This window comes from Mastomys coucha, unplaced genomic scaffold (genome assembly GCF_008632895.1).
Source record: "Mastomys coucha isolate ucsf_1 unplaced genomic scaffold, UCSF_Mcou_1 pScaffold23, whole genome shotgun sequence".
Classification (NCBI taxonomy): domain Eukaryota; kingdom Metazoa; phylum Chordata; class Mammalia; order Rodentia; family Muridae; genus Mastomys; species Mastomys coucha.
The window spans coordinates 29,626,768-29,649,672 of NW_022196906.1; the positions used below are offsets into that span (position 1 = coordinate 29,626,768).

The following is a 22,905-nucleotide window of genomic DNA, read 5'->3' on the forward strand; positions in this document are numbered from 1 at the left end:
CAACAATATGAACTAACTAGTACCCTCAGAGCTCCCAGAGTCTCAACCACCAACCAAGGAGTACACACCGTGGGACTGATTGCTCTGGCAGCGTGTGAATAGTGGAGGATTGCAAATTCGATCATCAGTGGGAGGAGAGGACCTCAGCCCTGTGAAGGCTCTGTGCAGCAGTGTGGGGGAATGCCAGGGCCTATAAGCAGGAGAGGGTGGGGTGGCAGGCATGGGGCGTGGGGAGGCAGCTGGGGTTTGTTTTTGTTGTTTTCATTTGTTTCTTTGTTTTTTAGAGGGGAAACTGGGAAGGGAGAAATTTACATGTAAATAAAGAAAATATCTAATAAAAAATAATAATAAAATTAAAAAAACAAATATTATATATATGTATGTTGCTATATAATTTTGCACATATTTTTCACAGTTTCTGTAATATAGACAAATTAATAACTATGTAAACTGATAACAGGCTGGTGAAATAAATAAACAAGCATCACAAATTCCATTTTCTAGTCACAGCTGTGACCAAGTAAATCCCCAAGTGAAGCAACTTAAGACAGAAAAGATTTATTTTGAACCTTGGTTTCAGGTTTCATAGTGGGGAAGGCATAGTAGGGTTCATAGGGATAGGACATTTCATTTTGAGCTATTTACATATTGGAAGGTCAGAAAACACAGACTATACCTGAGCAGGAGTGAGTTACTAACCCTTAAAGCCTGCTGTGAGTGGCCTATTTTATCAGGCTAGTCCTTACATCCAAGTTTTTATGACTTCTCAAAACCAGATTACCAGCCTGGGTCCAAATATTCAGAGCCTGTGAGGGTCATTCCACACTAAACACATAGCACAGGACTGGTTATCACACTGTTTTTTACTAGAACTGGCACTCGGCTCTTCTCCTTGATGTCCAGTGAGGATGAAGCTGGAGATTGTATTCATTTTGATTTGGGGCACTAGCTTTGAAAGTGATGTCTACTACATTACACTGCTTCCTTTCCCCCATCCCCCACTAGAGGTTGGAAAATTCTAGAAAGCCTTATGATAAGGAAGATATAGTTGCAGCCATTTTTGGAAAGTGCAATTTGTTGCAAATAGTTAATGGTAGAGCTGGAGTTTAAACCTGGATCTGTTTAATTCCAAAGTTTATTCTAATTTTATCCTCACTATTAGATATCAATCCTCTTTTTTGAAAAAAAAACCCCAACTTTATTTAATATATGAGTGCTCCACTGTATATGCATCCACCTGTCTGGAGAGGACATCATATCCCCCATAGATGGTTGCAAGGCAGCATGTAGTTGCTAGGAATTAAACTCATGACCTCTGGAAGAGCAGCTTGTGCTCTTAACCGCTGAGCCATCTCACCAGCCCAGATATCAACACTTTTAAGCATCCACATAATCTAATGGTGGAGGAAGTTTTTCTAACTAAAATATCAGTTAAAAAGGTTGATAGATTTTACCACATATAAAAGTAAATATTTAATATATTAAAACCATCTCCCCTGGAAAAAGCATGAATATAGTGAGAAAATATTATTTTATAGTTTTCTCCTCAATATACCAAAGCACTTTCATATAAATTAGAATAAAATAATGAACAATGAATAATTAAGTAAGTGACAAAAGTAATGTAAAGGAGGAATATAAATTGCCACAGCATATAAAACAATATCCAGTGTTATTTATAATACCAGAAATGCAAATAAACAAAAACCTCAGAACTATAGATTAATACATGACCAACAAGAAATGTTTTATGGTTGGAGGCCAACAGCTGCAAGGGATAACCAGGAGAGATCCCTAATCCCCAAACCCCTGCCTGCTGGGTCTCTAGCAAGCCCAGCAGATATCATGTCTGCCATGTCCCCTCTGCACACCATCTTCCAGTCCTAACCTCTAACCACAATTCCAGATACCTGCAGCTATCAGTGACTACCAGGTGAGACTACCAGTGACTATCTTGCCCCAATTCTCTGCCTGCTGGCCCCTCTGGGAAAACCCAGCAGCAGCAAGCTCTGCTCTGCTCCATCTACACTCTGTTTTCTTGTCCATAATTCCAGCTGTTTACCTGGAGGCCAGCTGCGTCCCAGGACAAACAGAGGCCTGTAACGATCAGAGATTACCAGCTCTACCTGCATCTTTGGAGTCCTGCTACCACCTGTGTCAAGGAGCAGTCTGAAGCCATCAGGGCCTGCTAGCTCTGCCTACATCTCTGGAAGCTTATGGCCACCAAGGACAACAAGCTCTACTATCCCGGAGGCCTGCTGACCTTTGGGGTTACCAGCTCTACCTGTAGCCCCAGAGGCCTGTTCTCATTAGGGACTACCAGACCTACTAACACTAGGGACAACCTGATGACTAAAAGCCAGTATAAGAACATAATCAACAAAAGTCAGGGCAATATGGCACCTCCAGAATGCAGCTATCCTACTACAGCAAGCCCCAAATATCCTAATATATCTGAATCACAAGAAAATAACTTTAAATATAATCTTATGAAGATGATAGAGGTCTTTACAAAGGAAAGAAATAAATCCTTTAAAGAAATAAAAGAAAATGTACTCTAAGAGGGAGAGGCCCTTAAAGAAGAAATGAATAAATATAAAGAAACACAAGAAAATGCAATCAAACAGGTAAAAGAAATGAATAAAACTGATCAGAAAATGGAAATATAAACAATAAAGAAAATACAAACCAAGGCAATCTTGGAGAGAGAAAACCTAGGAAAGGGAATAGGAGCTAGAGATACAAGCATCAACAACAGAATACAAAAGATAGAAGAATCTCAAATGTAGACAATAAGATAAAAGAAAATGATACATTGGTCAAAGAAAATGCTGAAGCTAAAAAGTTTCTAAACATATTCAGAAAACTTGGCACACCATGAAAAGATCAAACCTAAGAAAAATAGGAATGTAAAAAAGGAAAAGACTTCCAACTCAAAGGCCCAGAAAATATCATAGAAAATCATAGAAAAAAATTTCCATAATCTAAGGAAAGAGATGCCTATAAATGTACAAGACACTTGCAGAACACCAAATAGAGTGGAACAAAAAAGAAAATCTTCTGGCCACATAATAATCAAAACACTAAATATATAGAACAAAGAAAGAATATTAAAAGCTGCAAGGGATGAAAGTCAATTAACATGTAAAGGCAGAACTATTAGAATTACAATAGACTTCTCAACAGAGACTTTAAAACCCAGAAGGTCCTGGGCAGGTGTCCTGCATTCTCTAGAGATCACAGATATCACCCCAGACTATCATACTCAGCAAAATTTTCAATCACCATAGAGGGAGGAAACAAGATATTCTATAAAAAAACAAAACAAAACAAATTTAAACAACATCTTTCCATTAATCCAGCCCTACAGAGAATAATAGGAGAACTGTAACACAAGAAGAGTAACTATATCCAAGAAAATACAAGAAATAGATAATTATCCTACCAGCAAAACCAAAAGAAGAGAAACACACACACACACACACACACACACACACACATACACACTACCACCACCAACTTCAAAATAACATGAACTAACAATCAGTGGTCATTAATATCTTTCAACATCAATGATCTCAACTCCCCAATAAAAAGACACAGGCTAACAGAGTGGATGTGTAAACAGGATCCCTCATTCTGCTGCACCTAAGAAACACACCAAAGCAACAAAGACAGACATTACCTCAGAGTAAAGGTCTAAAACAAGATTTTCCAAGCAAATGGACCTAAGAAACAAATTGAAGTAGCCATTCTAATATCTAACAAAATATTAGGCCTCCAACCAAAAGTAGTCAAAAGAGATGGGAAAGGTTACTTCATACTCATTAAAGAAAAAAAAATCTACCAAGATGATATCTCAGTTCTGAACATCTATGCCCCAAATCCAAGAGCACCCATATTTTATGAAAAAAATTACTAAAATTACACATTGAACCACACACATTAATCGTGGAAGACTTCAACAGCCTGCTTTCACCCATTGACAGGTCATAGAGACAAAATCTAAACAGAGAAATAGTGAAAGTAACAGAGGTTATGAATCAAATAGATTTAACAGATATCTACAGAACCTTTCACCCCCAAACAAAAGATTACACCTTCTCCGCATCTCACAGAACCTTCTCCAAAATTGACCATATACTTGGTCAAAGCAAAGCAAAGCAAGCCTCAACAGATACAAGAAAATTGAAATAATTCCTTGTGTCTTATCAGACAATCATAGACTAAAAGTATACTTCAACAACAACAGAAACAATAGAAAGCCTGCATACTCATGGAAAGTGAACAACTCTCTCCTCAATGATCAATGGGTCAGAGAAGAATAAAGGAATTAAAGACTTTCTAGAATTCAACAGAAATGAAGGCAAAACATTCCCAAACTTATGGGACACAATGAAAACAGTACTAAAAAAAAGTTCATAGCACTAAGTGACTTTATAAAGAAATTAAAGAGATCTTATACTAACAGTTTAAAAGTATAACTGAGTGCTCTAGAAAAAAAAATACAAGCAAACACAACCAAGAGGAGTAAATGGCAGGAAATAGTCAAACTCAGGGCTGAAATTATACACAAAGAGAACAATATACAGAATCAATGAAACCAAGAGCTGGTTCTTTGGGAAAATCAACATGAAAAACAAACCTAGCCAAACTAATTGAAAAACAGAGGGACAGTATCCAAATAACTAAATCAGAAATGATAGGGGGACCTAACAAGAGACACTGAGGAGAAGGGGAGGGAGAGGAGCTGTGTGAGGAGGGGGAAATGGGAGGAGAGAGGGGCCGATATTGGCATGTAATTGAATAAATAGATACATTAATTAAAAATAAAAACAACAAATAATGAAATGTTTTATGCTGCTAGAGATAATACAACAAACTCTTCTAAGGGGATATAGTAATAAACTGTCCCTTAGTTCCTTCCTTTATTCATTTGGGTTGTACAACTCTCAACCCTTGTCAGAGAAGCTTCTTTTTGTTTGTTGATTTCACCTAATACAGAGACCCATGATTGGTCAGCTGTAAAGAAGAAGAGACCGGAATGTCCAGCTCTCATTGGAATATCTGTATCACATCCTCTTGCACTAAAGGTGAGGGATCATCACAGAAGAAGGGAAAGAAAGATTGTAAGAGACAGAAAGAATATATGTCAGGAGGGAAACAGTATTTTCTGGTCATGGTAGCACAGTTGCACATATGAATTCACATAGGCTGAGACTGTATGCACAAGACCAAGTGAGCCAAAATTTCAGCATGAATGAGTCAGAGGTTCATGATGTCACACCAACTTTGAAGGATTATTGTCAATTGATAGCTGCTTGGGAAGGACTAGTCAGTTTTCTTCAGGAATGCAGTTCCTGAGAGGTGACCCCCTATGCTCTGGTGGATGGTCCCATATCCATGCATATTCAGGTAGCACTAAATAGATTCAGTGGGTATTAATGAAAAGAGAGAGCACATGAGGCTGGGAGAGAAAGTGATGAGTGATTAATGGTAATAGAGGCAGTGGGATGGGGTAGATTTGATCTAAATACATTATCTGCATTTCTAAATAATAAAATATATTAAAATAACAACTTAAGATATGTATGGATCTAAATCTTTCATTCATACATTTAATTTCTGGAAAAAGTCATAGAGGAAAAATAAATGCAAAGATATCAAACTTCAAAGTGGTATTAGTAATCTAAAAATACATAAAAAAGTTGGATTTTTTGTGTATGTATGTATATATACACATACACATATGTATATGTTTATGAATGTCTGTATATATTCATTCTATAAATTCTGTTCCTATAGAGAATCCTAGGTAATATAATATCCCTCAACACACTCCAAAAGTCATGGGAAGCAAAAAATATCCTCAGAGGCCTGAGTGCCTCAAGTGAGTCTAGGGGACATTATAACCAGGGCTATTGCCCTTAGTTGTTCCAGGGGTATAAGGTAAGATCCTATTGCTGAAGACACTAAGTACTTCAGCTTTCAGTGGTGGGAAACAAACTACACACCTACAGCTCTGATACCTATGAACCACAGCAATGGCTTTAAGGGCTCAGTAGTGGCACGAATACCTTGGCAGTCACCAAGCGCTCTCGTTTAGACGTAATACTTGATCAACAAGAATGAAATCATGTCTCTCAGGATAAACCCAGCCAACAATCAGGGCTGATAAAATCATAGATACTGGAGGGCAAACTTTACATTATCACTTTACTAAGCCAGCACAATCTCTAAATACATTCCAAATACATGTTCTTATATGGGAAGGCAAGTATAGGTCTCATCCCTTATTGAAGAAACTTCTTTTTCAATGGTGCAGGGAAAGTAGATTTTTCTCATGTTGAAAAAATGAAAATAGATCCACTCCTTCCACCTTGTATATAAATCAGTATAAAATTGATCAAACACCAATTTTGAGATCTGAAACACTGGAAATGCTGTAAGAAAACACAAGGCTAAACACTTGAAGATAAAGGCCTAGATGAGACATTTCTGAAGTGGACAATAAAAAGAGAGGGAGTAATTCCAAGACCTGTCAAATGGTACTATAGTGATAAATTATAAAAATTTTATATAAATAAAATCATATAAAATAAAAAAAATCATAAATTAAGAAGATTTTACATAGAAAAGGAAATAATCAGCAGGTTTATGGGGCAGTCCACAAAGTGGGAAATATATTTGTCAACTACAGAGCAGATATGAAATTAATAACTAGTATATAGTAAACAAATTGCAAAAATTAAACACACAAATAAACCCTATCAACTAATTAATAAGTAGGCTTTTTAAGTGAATAGACAACATTCAGAGTGCAAATGCAAATGGTTAGCAAATATTTGAAACAGTGTTTAACAACCACAGCTACCTGGTAAGTGTAGCTCTCAGTTCCTTTTGTAACAGATGAAGACTATTACAGAAAATCACAACCAAACAACATGCAGAGTTGTGGATTCCAGCCCCAATAAATATATCTACAGTACAAACCCTGCACTTAAGGCACCAAGATCATTATGGAAGAGGCAGAAAGATTTTATGGGTTTGAGGAATAAGTTTTTGGGGGGTGGGATAGAGGGATTGTGTCTCCTTGAAATATCAGAAGCTACATACATGCAGTTCTTTTAATATGACTGCCTAAATATATCCTGAACACGAACAGCGCCAGTAGGCATGCTAATTTAGAAGGGAGAAAGCTCAGGAAGCATCAACATTAGCAAAGAACTCCAGCAACTAAGGAATGAGGAGAGATGGAGAAATGGTCTTCCTCAGGGAAGAGCACAACAACTGGTTATCCAATATTGCTTAGTCAGCTCTGAAAACGTACACAGACAAGTAGCATTATGTGTCCTGAGTAAGTTGTATTTAGGAATAGATTCACACGCATACATGTATATACACATACGTATATATGCACACACACAGGGACACAACCATAATTAAAGGAAAAGAGGCCATGAATTTGAATAGAGCAAGAAGGGTGTACATAGGCAGGTTTGGAGGGAGGAAAGGGAAGAGGAAATTATATAATTAAAACTACTCCAGTTAAAAAAAAGCTTAACCCAGATACCCCTCAACAGAGGAATGGATACAGAAAATGTGGTACATTTACACAGTGAAGTACTATTCAGTTATTAAAAACAATGAATTTATGAAATTCTTAGACAAATGGAATGAGGTAATCAAATCACAAAAGAACACACATGGTATGCACTCACTGATAAGTGGATATTAGCCCAGAAGCTTGGAATACCCAAAATACAATACACAAACCACAAGAAACTCAAGAAGAAGGAAGATCAAAGTGTGGATACTTCAATCCTTCTTAGAAGGGGGAACAAAATACCCATTGAAGGAGTTACAGAGACAAAGTATGGAGCAGAGACTGAAGGAAGGACAATCCAGAGACTGCCCCACCTGGGGATGCATCCCATATGCAATCACCAAACCCAGACACTATTGTAGATGCTAGCAAGGGCTGACTGACAGGAGCTTGATATAGCTGTCTCTTGAGAGGCTCTGCCAGTGCCTGACTAATACAGAAGTGGATGCTCACAGCCATCCATTGGACTGAGCACAGGGTCCCCAATGAAGGAGCTAGAGAAAGGACCCAAGGAGTTGAAAGGGGGTTTAGTCCCAATAGGAGGAACAACAATATGAACTAACCAGTACCCCCCAGAGTACCTAGGGATTAAACCACCAACCAAAGAGAACACATGGTGGGACTCATGGCTCCAGCTGCATATGTAGCAGAGGATGGCCTAGTCGGTCATCAATGGGAGGAGAGACCTTTGGTCCTGTGAAGGCTCTATGCCCCAGTGTAGGGGAATGCCAGGGCCAGGAAGCAGGAGGGAGTGGGTTGGTGAGCAAGGGGAGAAAGGAGGAAATAGTTTTTTGTTTTTTTCTGGAGGGGAAGCCAGGAAAAGGGAGAACATTTGAAATGTAAAGAAAGAAAATATCTAATAAAACAACAACAACAACAAAAACTTAAAAGAATAAAAATATCAAGTAGACATAACTAATAAGAAAATTATAAATGACATGTTATTAGAAACTAATAGAGAAGCCTGGCAGTGGTGGTGCATGCCTTTAATCCCAGCACTTGGGAGACAGAGGCAGGTGGATTTCTGAGTTCAAGGCCAGCCTGGTCTACAGAATGAGTTCCAGGACAGTCAGTGCTATACAGAGAAACCTGTCTTGAAACAAAACAAAACAAAAATAAAACATTATATATAATTTCAATAAGTTAGATAACACAGAACAAATGGACTGATTCCTAGAAATACACAGCTCACACGGTGTGCATCAGGAGGAAACAAAAAATCTGAACAGACAATAGAGGACAAGGAGTCAGGGTTTAGAGGAATGTGTCCCGTCTGAGTTGTCCTCCTCTTCATGATAGTCAGGAGCAGCCAGTGCTTCATCCTGATTTTCCACAGGTCTAGCTCTTCATTTATCTTTTAAAGTCCACTCTAACATGTTATGTATTCTTTATCTATTACATTTTATATTAAATATTCCCACCTTTTCCTTTTGTGAAAGTTTTGAAGTTCCATTTATGCTATTTCCAAATATAATTTTTGATCTCAAATCCTCATGAGTTCTAGTGGTTTGATTTCATAGTTCATATAGCTTAAACATAGTTTTCTTTGACATAGCTGTATCCATGTGATCTATATTTATCTTTCCACAGAATCATACTTTCCTGGAGTTACCATACTCTCTACCCGACAATGGAATTTTGGTAGGGTAGAAGTTCAGATCCAAGTCCAGTAATCTTGGTAAATTAAAAAAGTGGAATATAGTGAGATTTAATGAGGTAATTTTAAAACCTTAGGAAACATCTAATGAGAGCTGGACAGATGGTTCTTTGGGTAAGAGCACTTGTGCAAGCATGAAGAACTGAATTCAAATCTCCAGAGTTTATGCAAAAAGCCTGTTGTGATTGGGCATACAGCTCTAACCCTATCAGAGAAGGGCAGAGACAGAGTGCTCACTGGTGCTTGCTGGCCATCAGCTGACTGCCTCCAAGTTCAGTGAGAAACTATCTCAAGAGAATAAGGCAGAGAAGAATTGAGAAGAATCCAGGAGTCCACAAAGAATGAACAGGTTGTATACACACACACACACACACACACACACACACACACACACACACACACACACACACACACAGAGAGAGAGAGAGAGAGAGACAGAGAGACAGAGAGACAGAGAGACAGAGAAAGAGAATGTGAGATAATGACTTGTGTTTGCACATATCTTTAAACAACCTCTCTATCATAGTCATAATGTTGACCCCTTAGAGAGAAGGCACATCATACTGAGGTGACACAGAATTCCTAAAATGCAATCTATAGCTACTGGGGGTGAGGGATGGGCAGATGTCTTGCCTCTTAATATTCCTTTGTAGCCTGGTATTAAAAATCTAGTGGCGGAGGCCGGGCGGTGGTGGTGCATGCCTTTAATCCCAGCACTTGGGAGGCAGAGGGAGGCAGATTTCTGAGTTCGAGGCCAGCCTGGTCTACAGAGTGAGTTCCAGGACAGCCAGGACTACACAGAGAAACCCTGTCTCTAAAAAGAAAACAACAACAACAAAAAATCTAGGGCGGATGATAGTTTCTTATCAAAGAAATCCCACACTGAAGTGTGGGAGCAAGGCAAGAACAGGATTTGATTGGTTTTTCTCTAATGCCCTTATGCTTGCCCCCACTACTTCAGGCAACCATGTTCTATGACCACAGAATAAAAAGGTTCTGTATATTAGATAAATAAGATAAAACATCCAGCTTGCCGTGACAACACACACCTTTAACTCTAACACTGTGGAAGCTAAGACAGTATGATCAAAAGTCCAAGGCTAGGCTAGGCTCCATAGTGAGACTTTGCTTGAAGAGGAAGGGGATGAGCAAGGAAAGGGAATAGCATCTTTTTTTTTATTGCTTATTTCATTTATTTACATTTCAAATGTTATCCCCCTTCCCAGTTTCCTCTCCACAAGCCCCCTACCCCCTTCTCCCTCCCCCTGCCTCTATGAGGGTGCTCCCCCACCTGCCCACCTACTCCTGCTTCAGCGCCCTAGTGTAGGAAACAGCATCTTAACACCAAGGACAATCAAAGCCTTTATCCAGGCCCAGTGAGAAAGAGCCTCTACTCAGGACACTATGAACAGGGGGGAAAAGAATCATATACCAAGCAAATCCTTATCAAAGAAACTGTCGATTCATCAGAAAACAACCTGGATCTCAGTGCTGTACTAGAAGAGCAAATGTAGTAGAAGAGATGTGTGATTTCACAGACATGGCAACAGTCTTTGTAGCCAAGACTGGGTTGATTCACAGCAACTCAACTTCAGAATTTGTCCAGGGTTGACTTGAAGAGAGAGGGACAGAAACTGTGCCACTCCTCCATCTCACAGTGTCCTCCTTTCCTCTCATTTCACAAGTCTCTGTAAAGAAGAAAGAGCTTATTTCACCTGCAAACAGAAAGCCAAAACCTCAATCTAGGGTAGAAATGCCTAGAGCCACAAGGGTGGTGATGATTTCCTAAGTCATGGGGGGTGGGAATCACTAATTCAACAAATGACAGAGCACAAGAAGAATGCCTGTGCTCAGCTGCTCTCCACAGTCCTTCTTGTGTGGAGAGGAGGCATGCTTCTTACCCTATATCTTACATTATATCACTCCTTCTTACCCTTTCCCTCTCATCCTGACCCAGCAGGCCAGCCCACAGTTCTGAGTTTAAATGTAACTTCTTTATGATGATTTTTTTCCCCAGGGCCCACTCTACACTGATGTGTTTTATTCCATATTTTTTACATAAAATGCATCTCCTAGCTGTTTGCAACACGATCATTTTCTAGAGATGTCTCCAAGACTGCTGTATGTGACTCAAACTTCCAGTCTTTCTTACATTTGTGACTTTGGCAACTAATTTACTATCTCACTGATTCAGTTTGTCTAATTGTGGATCATTAGGGTGGGCATGATGCTAAAGCTGCCCATCACGGATGGATTGGCTTTTCAGAAGCACTTAAAGAAATGTTCACAGTCCTTAGTCATCATGGAAATGTAAATCAAAGAGATTCCACCCTACACCAATCATAATGACCAAGATCGAAAAAATCAAGTGACAGCACATACTGGTGAGGATGTGGAGAAAGAAGAACACTCCTCCATTGCTGGTGGGATTGCAAACTGGTACAATTACTCTGGAAATCAGTCTGATGGGTTCTCAGAAAATTGGAGAAGAAGCCTTATTCATAATAGCCAGAAGCTGGAAACAACCTAGATGTCCCTCAATCAAAGAATGAATGTGGTTCATTTACACAGTGGAATTATATTCAGCAATTAAAAGTAAAGGCATCATGAATTTTGCAGGCAAATGGATGGAACTAGAAAATATCATTCTGAGTGAGGTAACCCAGATCCAAAGGACATGTATGTATGTACTCACTGATAAGTGGATGTTAGCCAGAAAGTTCAGAATACCCATGATACACTCCATAGACCATAAGAATTTAACAAGAAAGAAGACCCAAGTAAGTATGCTTCATTCTCACTTAGAAGGGAGGACAAAATAATCATGGGAGACAGAAGGAGGGTAGGACCTGGGGAGGGAGAAAACAGGGAGGGAGAGAAGGGGGAGGGGAAAACAGGGCAGGATCAGTTCTGTGGGGAGGGACAGAAGAGAAGGCCAGAGGGCTAGGAGAATGAATGGAAATGTGCAGCTTCTGGGGGTAGGGGTGGAGAGACCCTCTAGAAAGTCCTAGAGACCTAGGGTGTGAGAAACTGAAGAACTCAATGGGGTGACCTTAGCCAAAATGCCCAACAGGGGGGAGAAAGAACTTGAAGAAACCACCTCCAGTAGATAGACAGGGCCTCAAGTGGAGCGTCAGGGTTACCAAGCCACCATCAAAATTTCTGACTCAGAATTCTTCCTGTCTAAAGAAATGCAGAGGGATGGAGAGATGGATCAGTTGTTAAGAGCACTGACTGCTCTTCCAGAGGTCCTGAGTTCAATTCCCATGGTGGCTCACAACCATCTGTAATGGGATCTGATGCTCTTTTCTAGTGTGTCTGAAGATAGCTGCAGTGTACTCATATAAATAAAATAAATAAATCTTTTGTTTTTCTTTAAAGAAATGCAGGGAAAAAATGGAGCAGAAACTGAAGGATAGGCTTTTCAGTGACCATGCCAACTTGGGAACTATTTCATGGGGGGATGTTGCCAAAGCCTGACAATATTACTGATGCTGTGTTGTGTTTACAGACAGTAGCCTAGCATGGCTGTCCTCTGAGAGGCTCTATCAGAAACTGACTGAAACAGATGCAGATACTCACAGCCAAACGTTAGACTAAAGTCTGGGACCCTTATGGAAGAATTAGAGAAAAGATTGAAGGAGTTGAAGGGGATGGAACCCCATAGGAAGACTAACAGTCTCAACTAACCCGAACTCCTGAGAGCTAGCTCCCAGAGACTAAGTCACCAACCAAAGAGCTTACAGGGGTTGGTCTGAGCCTCCACCCCCACCCCCTCCCCGCACCCGGCATAAGTAGAAGAGGATTGCCTTGTGTTGCCTTAGCTGGAGAGGATGCATCTAACCCTGTAGAGAGGTAAGGCCCCAGGGAAGGGGGGTGGGGGGTAGAGAAGGGGAGCACCCTCTCAGAGGCAAAAGGGAGGGGGGATGGGATGAAGAACTGTGGGAGGGGGGACCTGGGGGGCAATGTTTGGAATGTAAATAAAATAATAAGAAATTTTAAAAATACTGTAAAAAAGTAACAAATTTTTTTTAAAAAAATTTTTATTGGTTCTTTGTGAATTCTACTCATCTCGCGCTCTCCTCATCCCCATTTTCTACCATTGTTACCTCTTCTACAACATAGAATAAAAATCTTACTGTGGAAGCTATAGTGTGTGACAGTGTGTCTCACAATATACCCTTTCATCCATACTTCTTTGCTTGCAAATGTTTATTGCAGTGACTCATTGGTCTGGCACGAAGCCTCTGACCTCTGCTGCTCTATCAATACTGGAGCTTCACTGGGACTCCTCTTGGATATCCTGTGAAGTAACAATTTTTTTTTCTTATAAAGGAGGACATTTAATTGGAGCTGGCTTACAGTTTCAGAGGTCCAGTCCATCATCATCAAGGCAGGAAGCATGACAGCATCCAGGCAGGAATGGCACAGGAGGAGCTGAGAGTTCTCCATATTATTCTGAAGGCAAGCAGGAGAATGTGGTTCCCATATGGTTAGGAGGAGGGTCTCATTGCCCAACCCTGCAGTAACACACTTCCTCCAAACAAGGCCACACCTCTTTTTTTCTCAATATGAATTTTATTCTTTTTTTAAAAATTTTTATTAGATATTTTCTTTATTTACATATCATATGATTTCTCCTTTCCCAGTTTTCCCTCTAAAAAAAAAACCAAAAAACAAACCCCTGTTCTTTCCCCCCTCCCCCTGCTTGCCACCCACCCTCTCCCGCTTACTGGTCCTGGTATTCCCCTACACTGGGGCACAGAACCCTCACAGGGCCAAAGTCCTCTCCTCCCATTGATGACTGACTTGGTCATCCTCTACTATACACATGCTTCCAGAGCAATCAGTCCCACCATGTGTACTCTTTGGTTGGTGGTTTAGTCCCTGGGAGTTCTGAGGGTACTAATTAGTTCATATTGTTGTTCCTCCTAAGGAGCTGCAAACCCTTCAGCTCCTTTGGTCTTTTCTCTAACTCCTTCATTGGGGACCCTGTACTCAGTTCAATGGATGGCTGTCTCCTGAGAGGCTCTGACAGTACCTGACTAATACAGAAGTAGAGGCTCAAGGCCACACCTCTTAATAGTGCCAGTCCCTGGACCAAGAATGCTTAACCCACCACAGTTACATTTTTATTCCTATGACAAAATTTCTGATGGCAATGACAATTTGAAGAAGGAAGGGTTTATTTTGGCTCATAGAAAGAACAGGCCATTGTAACAGTGGAGCATGGCAGCAGGTACATGGGGCAGAGGGTCACAGTGCACCTATAGTCAGGAAACAAATAGAGAAAAATGCAGCTACCTGACTTTTTGACTGAGTACAAGATCCTAGCCATCCACAGTTAGGGTGGCTCTTCCATCTCAAGTAATAAAATGGAAAAATTATTATCTCTCAGCTTTAGACACACTGCTCTATAATCTGCTGTGTCAGTGGTCTCAACTTGTAGGTTGAGACACCTACAAGGGTTTCATGTCAGATATCTTGAATGTAAGATATGCATATCATAATTTACTTTTCAAGTCAGAACAGTAGTAAAATTAATTATGAAGTAACAATAAAATAACTTTATGGTCAGGGTCACCACAACATGAGGAGCTGGATTAAAGGGGTCCATCATTAGGAAGATTGAGAAGTTCTGTGCTATTAGATGCCAAGTCGCAAGGTTTCTTCTATTTTGTGCCTTATTTCTACCCCACTTTCTGAAACTAGCTTCACGGGACCCCCTAGGAGCATCATCAATTAACAGTGCTCCTCCCCTTGAAATATACATTATATCTTCACAGACATCTTCCTTGGAATTTATTTTATTGTTATTGAAGACAGGATCTGACTCTCTATCCCAAGTTGGCCTCGAATTCATGATGTAGCTGAGGCTGCTCTCAAGCTTGTGGCAGTTCCCGTGTTTCACTCTCCCCAGTACTGATATTATGGGCTTGAGATGTTGTCATACCTGGCTTCCTTGTAGGTTTTGAGGTGTCCACAAGTGGGTAACCCAATCTCAGAGACCTGAGTCTAGGGACATCAACATTCACACTTTGTTCTCAAAGGCTATGGGTTTCAGATGCTTCTTAGAGTTTTTATATGTTAAATCAACATCTCCTTTTGGTCTTTTCGGTCCTTCAGTGCTTGGCTAACAGTGCCCCGACCTGCAGGGTGTTCATCAGGGACCTAGGGCAGGGGAGAGAGACTGAGGCAGGACAAGAGACAGGAGGAAAGGTGTCTGATCAAGCTCTGAAAACTTTACTTCAGGGATTGCAATATAAGCATAAACAAGAGGAGGCTTCAAGGAGCAGGGAAGAGCCCCGGGGGCTTTCCTAAGGCCAGGTGGCAATATTTAGTCTCTGGAACCAATGGTCACAGTGTCCTCCACACCCACAAATATTCTTACTGTTAGACTACACAAGTACTCTCAGGGCTTTATGTGTAAGCTAGTAAATTTCTACAAGGCCACCCACAGTTAAGGCCATGGCTCCAGGCATAACAGTTCTTTATTTCAAAGGTTTTGTGAGAATGATTGGCACTATTTAATTTTCCTACCAGATATGAAAGAGGTCACTGGTGGTGAGCTTCTTAGGTTCAGTGAAGAGGGAATGAGAAAGGGGGAAGTATTTATGCAAACAGCTCTCACACAGAGAGTGCTCATGTCATTATGTCTGAATATCATATTAGACTAAACTTACAAGAACAGAGATCATGACTGTCATGTCTTAAGTACCTAGCACTACCTGGAATGTGGTATGATTTGAATAAATATTTGTTAACAGATTGAAGGAGAGTTTGGAATGGGAGAGAGAGAGAGAGAGAGAGAGAGAGAGAGAGAGAGAGAGAGAGAGAGAGAGAGAGAGAGAGAGAGAGAGAGAGAGAGAGAATAATTATGGGTATTGAAGAAATGTAACTTCTTTTGCTCTCATAATAGGATTTAACCATCCTTTCCAGGGCCTGTCCACAGCAGTCTTAGAAATCAGCCTCAATTCCTATGGCATGTTCATTTTACCCCATTCCCCACAGTATGCTAGAATTACACATCATGGAAAGCCAGAGTGTATGAGAGATGGAAGTGGTTGGGAGCTTCACCTCGGTTGGGAGCTTCACCTCGCCAAGGGTGTTGGTATCAGGACCTCTGAAACCTGTGACATCACATAGGCGACAGCACGACATGTACACCTGTTACCACGTCAGCAGCCACCATATTCCCAGAAACCACTTGGCTTACCTCGTACCTTTACCTGTGGCTATGTCACCATCCATATATAGAGGAAAGCCCCTCTGATCTCTTTCTCTCTACCCTCTGCCTTCTCTTTCTGCCTCCACCTTGCCCTTTTCTCTCTCAATAAACCTCATGTGGAACTGTTTGGCCTGGTGTGGTCTTTCTGGAGCTGTGTGATGATCACAACAATGGGCATCTATTATCCAGATCCAGAGAGTTTCCTTGATCCCACAGCTCTCAGGGTCCATAGTGCTGTGCCTCATTCTTGCTGGTCTTAGCTCCTTAGAGCTCTCCCCTGCTTAGGATCCTCTAAGAGTTCTCCCTGGAAGCTGCTACCTGGGAATCTCTAGATTCCCACAGACTCCTCCCACAACCCCCAAAGACAGATGACAGAAGATCCTTATCTCTTTGTATCTCTAGTATAGGTTCTTTCCACACCCTAACACTCTCTCAGCCTGGCAGAAGCATCCATGAACAAAACAAAGAAAAGCCCAATTATCATTTCCTGTTTCACCACACACATCCTCTTTCAGGACCTCAGTGATACACACTTTAGTTGAAGTGGAATAAGAAGTAGGGAGAAACACAAGAGAAAGAATAACATCTCCAGCTAGCTAAAAATGGTTATAGGACTTAGTGAGGAAACTATAACTGTTGGTCTGGTAAACGGACATGATGGACATGGTAAATAGACCTGTCAGTTTGTCTTCTAAGTAATTGTGTTTATCTCTATTAATCAGTGCTGCTGCCCACTTTTTTTCAGAGAAGCTTCTTGCAGTGGTGAGTGGTAGCTGCAGAGACTCATAACTTGTCATAAGAGAGCCATGGGTAGACTATCTGTATCACCACTTCCAAGGCTCAGGGAACATTGCAGAAGAGCGTATGGGAAGACCGGAAGGGCTCAAAGTTGGGGTGTAGTGCTGAAAAGTGCTGTTTTCTGGGTATGATCTGACTAATGAATTCTTGAATTCTGTGCTTATTTGGGTAGGGCTCATGAGGCCCTACCCTTCTCTGAGGAGTCATAAGATTAGTGGTTGATGGGGGGAAGGAGAGACATTTCTTCATGTCCATAAATAACCTTTCAGAGACACTCCTCTAAGCAACTCTGATTAAACTCATTAAGCTACACACACACACACACACACATACACACACATCATGAAAGTAGAGATGAGGGTAGTTGAAAAGGTGATCAGTGGAGCTGAAGACAAGAGAGAGTAATCAGGTGAATATGATCAGAATATATTATATACATGTGTGGGAACATTAAAGCAAAGCTGATTATTGTGTATAATTATTACATGGTAATAAAATATAAAAAATAAATCTGCCACAGAATAGAAGAATGGAAAGGAAGGAGACATTTTTTGAATTTTAATTATTTTTTTCATCCTTAGTACTGTGTTATCCAATGTTAAACCTAGCCATACTAGGTTTACCAGACACCCAAGCATGTGCTGATATTGGTAAAATGTTTTATTTATTCACTTTTTATTGGTTTTGAAACAGGAAGCGACTTTAGAAAAAGTGTATTTTTCCTCTGACATGTAGAAGGCAGAGCCATGTGTCTGCAGTCCTTTTCTGCAGGGTTATCCTCAGGAGGCCATTGTGGAGTGGCCATCTCATCACCCACATATTAGAACACAGATAATAGAGACATTTAAAACTTTTCATTGCACAGGTCCTGGCCCCGGCAGCACCTGAAGTCCACCAGATAGGAGCCCCATTTTATCTTTTTCACATTAGCACAGTTCTTTAAGCAGCCCATGAACTTTAACCACATGGTACCATCCTCTGCAGAAGAAGAGGAACAGATCAGCAAGCCTAGAAGAGGACTCTGCAAATCTACTTCTCCCCAACCCACTCTGGCATACAAAAATCACCATGTGGAGTTCATACTCCATTATTCAGATGTGAAGGATTGGAAGGCATTGGAAGTTGGAGGCTACCCAAAAGAAAAGAAATGGTGGAACAGTTTTAAGGTTTTGCTGGAGGTAGGAGGGTTATTATAGTAGCTTAAGTGCATCAGGGATTACCACAGTGAGAGTTTCTACTGTAAAATCTCAACGCTTGGATATCACTGAGGGTAGGAAACTAGAGAAATGGCATGTAATCTTATTCATAAGGAGATGTAACCAGTACATATTCCTGACACTAGCCCTTTTGTTTTCATAGCATGGGGCCGTTCATGCAAAACCTTGATCAGATACAGAGAGCAACTTTTATTACCAACCAGCTGGTCTCCAGAGGGTGAGTATTATCTCTGTATCTTCTGCATTTGACCCCACTCCCACCCCTGTTCTCTCCAGGATTTTTAATGTTGCCTTGAATGTCACCCGTGCTTCAGCAGCCACTTCCATTTCTGACTTTATCATGGTCATCATGGGTATTACCAGCTACTTCAGGGGTGAGGCTGTCTACAGTAACCGGAAGTTCCTTCACTTACCCCCCTCCACCAGGGCCCACTTGTCCTGCTTTCTCTTCCCTGTTTTTGCTTCTTTATCCCACCACTCACTTTTGAAGATCTTCCCAGCCATACAGGCCTCTTCTGCTGTTGCAGTACATAGTCCTCTTCCTCTAGTGCAATTTTCTCCAGGGAACTGGAGGTGGCACATCCTGCACTGCACAATTTCCACAACTTGAAGAGAGACATGAGAGAAGAGGATACTACCGGGAAAAGCCCATCCCCCATTTCAAGGGTGAAGCCTGCTTACAGCAAGGAGTGTCCCCTACCCCAATACCCATCAAAGCACTAGAATGAGTAAAACCAAAAGGTTGGTAGGAGTTTATGGTCCCAGAAGTCTCAGCTTAGAAGATGGGCAGGGATAGAAAGGGGAAGACACAAGGAAAAGAGAAACATATCAATGCCAAGATGGTCAGGCGAGGGCTCTTTGTACTTACCATTGTTATTTTCATGAACCAGTACTTTACCAACTGTTCAGGTGAGAGAAAGAGAACAAACTTGCAGTCCTGCCTAAGATTTACCCTCCCTTTGCACCCCTCTTTCCACAGGGCTCATTTTGCCTCCATCTTGGAGTTTTTTGAGGCTTTTTAAATCACCCTAAAACTGCTTATGTCATCCTGTCCCACTTTTTTTTCTTTTATCCTCTCCATCTCTTTCGGGCCTCTGAGATTCTTCTTCCCACCCCTAAGGGATGTAGTATAGACCAGAAGGAAGGGAACAGATACTCATGGTTGTAATTTCATTTTCTTCCTTCAGTTAAACCTCCATGATGGTCTCAGCTGGGATCTGACAGTGAGAACAGACCTCTGCAATTCAGGAGGTTGCTACCTTAGATTTGGCCAGCTGGTTTCTGGGAACCCCACATTCCGCTTCTCTGGTCTCTTGTTCTTGCCCTCAGGAAGACCAGTTTCTGCTCTGCTTCTTTGTTAGCCCTAAAGGCAGCTACCACTGTGAATTCTATCTAATTGTGGGTTACTTTTAGCTGCCAGTGCCCACCGCACTCTGCTCAGCCTCAATTCTCCCATCTTCATACCCATTTCTCACATCCATTTCTACTCACATTTGTTAGCACCACCTGGAAGTGACCCAGAGAAAACTGTTGAAAAAACAAAAAGGTAAAATTCATACTCTCTGCAGAGTATAATTTGCCAACTCCCACTTTACAGCTTCTAGGAATCACTCATCTGTTGGCAAGCCATCTACTTCCTCTGTTGACCATTGGTTGAGCTCACTGAACAACCTGATACTGTGTGTTGGCAGGAAACATGGCACACAGGAGCTGCTTTTTCTGCTGAGCTGTGAAGGCTCGCCTTTATCATGGGAGTTCTCACACATTCCTGGATTCTGGACACAGCTCAAAAACTGGTAATTCTCATGACTCACTTTTCAAATAGCAGAGTAAGATGAGGCATCTCAGCAAATGGGGCTTGCACATTTTGGAGGCGGAAAAGTTCAGGTTAGGACAGGAAGCCCCACTATTTATACAGTGGTAAGGCTAGATTTTTTTCAATAAGAATTAGGGGTGGGACACTGAGAAGTCATTGAAAGGCATACCCTGATCCTAGAAAAAACAATGACTCTAAGGTCTTTTCTTTGTAACTTGGTGGAAGAGAGACTGACTGGGAAAGTCCTGGGTTTGATTTCTTCCAGGATGTCTCTCAGGATTTCTGATATCCAGCTCTGTAATTTTGTCATTATATCTCTCTGTGAAAGGACACAGAATAGGTCAGGATTGGATCAGCAGGGGCCAGAGTGACCTACACCAGCACACCTGTAAAGGTTGAGAGAATATACAAGAACAAAAACTTAGAATGCAGGAAGGCTTGGAATCCTATGAAATACATGCTTCTTAGAAATGGAGGTGAGAGGGGCTGGAGAGATGGCTCAGTGGTTAAAAGTACTAGCTGCTTTTCCAAAGGACTCAGGTTCAATTCCCAGCACCCATATGACAGTTCACAACCATCTGTATCTCCATCTCCAGGGGATTCAAGACTCTCACACGGACATACATGCAGAAAGAACACTAATGATAATAAACTTAAAAAATAATACATACATTCATAAAAAAGAAAATAAATGTAGGTGAGAAGAGCAGAGAGATCAGGCTCTGAGACCCACTCAGAGTCCTGATGAAGGTAGTGGGGTTTCTGTCACTCATTTTGGAAGAAGGCAGATACTAAAGTAGAAGAGGAAAGGTGAGAAGGAAAATGTTTTCCCTTTTTGATGATTCAGATTGAGGCTTCAGTTATTAGAGAGATAAGCTTTCCCAGACACCAAGCAAGATTTGATAAGGAGGTGTCTGGGTGTATCTCTTATGTAGAGGGTATAACCGGAAGATTGAAGGAGCTATTGTATAATTCCTCAATTTAGTCTTCTGTTTTTTCTCTCAGCAAGTGGAAATGAAATTGTAGCTCCCCCCATTGTCATTGTAGAGAACAAGCAAGAGGGGCTACACCAAGGCTTAAGGAAAAGCAAGTGGGAGAAAGCTAGACACTGGAAGGAAATGCATTGTAATAGGCAAAATACATTCTGTAGCAAAGTGAATAGAGATCTGAACTAGTTGTACTTATCCGTGCTAGTTTGGAGATTATTATGTGCCAAAAGAGCTAGCTGGTTTCTAAAAAAAAAAAAAAAAAGGTGAAGGGTGATTGTTTTTGTGCGAGCACCTATTACCCTATTAAAGTATGATTAATTAGGGTTCATGTTTTAAACACTTCTGTGCACATACATACATGTACTACTATGCCTGGCTAGTATAATTCCTTATCTGGTTACTTACAGAGACTTTTTCTTGAGTGTGCATCAGCTCTTTGTTTCTGTCTACAGGGCACACCCTCTTTGTTCACTGAAGACCTTCTAACCCTTTTATAGCCTTTCTGTAATACAGGCACAGACTCAGAGAGACAGACACAGTCACACATGCAAATACACACACACACACACACACACACACACACACACAGATCATGCATAGTACATGATCTGATAGTTAGTGTTAGTGATTAATATTAGACTAAAACCATGATTGACAATAGCCAAGTGAAATCAGGAGTACTTGGTGAACTAAAGCCATTGAAAGTGATATAGCATCTAAATGGTATTGTTTTCCAATAAATTATCACACTGTGGAAAGAAACAAACGTGTCCATCTCTTTTGGCATCCCATACATATGTAAAAGATGGAACCAAGGGACTGCTGAGAAGACTCAGTGGGTAATGTGCTTGCTGTTAAGCTTGATGACCTGCATTCAATCCTTAGAATACACATGGTGAATGGATTGAACTGACTCCTGCAAGTTGTTCCCCAACACAAATGTAGTACACATATGTTCTTCTTTCCTCCAACAGAATCAATCAACCAATAAATGCAAAAAGAAAACAGAAATAAATAAGCAAAATATAGAATTCTTTAATAAAAATATTTTATTAAACTTGTTCTTTGGCTATACAAACCCTCTCTTTCCACCCTGTGGCTACTATTACTCCTAACATCCTTCTTACAAATTCCTTTCCCTCATTCATGTCTTTTTGTTTGGTTTTGTTGAGCCAAGGTCATTTGCATCATTGTTGGTTTGGAACTATTCACTGGAACATGGTGGTCTCACAACTGGGCTAAGAACTTGAAGACAATTGTTGTCCTTCCCTCAGAATCCATTAGAATTTCATAGTTGCACATACACACACACACACACACACACACACACACACACACAATCTTGGTGCACATACACAGACACATAATAAAAATACATTTATTCTTCATAAAGTACACAAAGAACTTACTTTCATTGGTGGTGAGAATGTTTTCACATTGAGACCGTGTTGAGTAGGTCAGTGAGGCTGGTGGTAAGTGACTATGCTCCAGTAAATCTATATCTATATCTATATCTATACCTATATCTATATCTATATCTACATCTACATCTATATCTATATCTATATCTATATCTATATCTATATCTATATCT

General features: G+C 40.7%; 1 protein-coding gene across 1 annotated transcript; it reads right to left on the bottom strand.

Annotated features, from left to right (window-relative positions):
* Positions 1-18,123: 18,123 nt before the first annotated feature.
* On the bottom strand, positions 18,124-20,372 carry Pate1 (prostate and testis expressed 1). The gene is made up of 5 exons (XM_031344809.1): positions 20,321-20,372; positions 19,998-20,033; positions 19,375-19,407; positions 18,989-19,111; positions 18,124-18,267 (listed from the first exon to the last, which is right to left on the bottom strand). The coding sequence occupies exons 1-5, from the start codon at positions 20,370-20,372 to the stop codon at positions 18,134-18,136; spliced, it is 378 nt and encodes a 125-aa protein (XP_031200669.1). The 3' UTR covers positions 18,124-18,133.
* Between the last annotated feature and the right edge of the window lie 2,533 nt (positions 20,373-22,905).

What these genes read in the sequence shown, in the direction of transcription:
- Pate1 (XM_031344809.1), bottom strand. Translation starts at nt 20,372, where the DNA reads ATGTGCAAGCCCCATTTGCTGAGATGCCTCATCTTACTCTGCTATTTG. An exon ending in CTTACTCTGCTATTTGAAAA is followed by an intron (nt 20,034 to 20,320) that starts GTGAGTCATGAG and finishes TTTTTTCAACAG; the next exon opens with TTTTCTCTGGGTCACTTCCA. An exon ending in TCCAGGTGGTGCTAACAAAT is followed by an intron (nt 19,408 to 19,997) that starts GTGAGTAGAAAT and finishes TCACCTGAACAG; the next exon opens with TTGGTAAAGTACTGGTTCAT.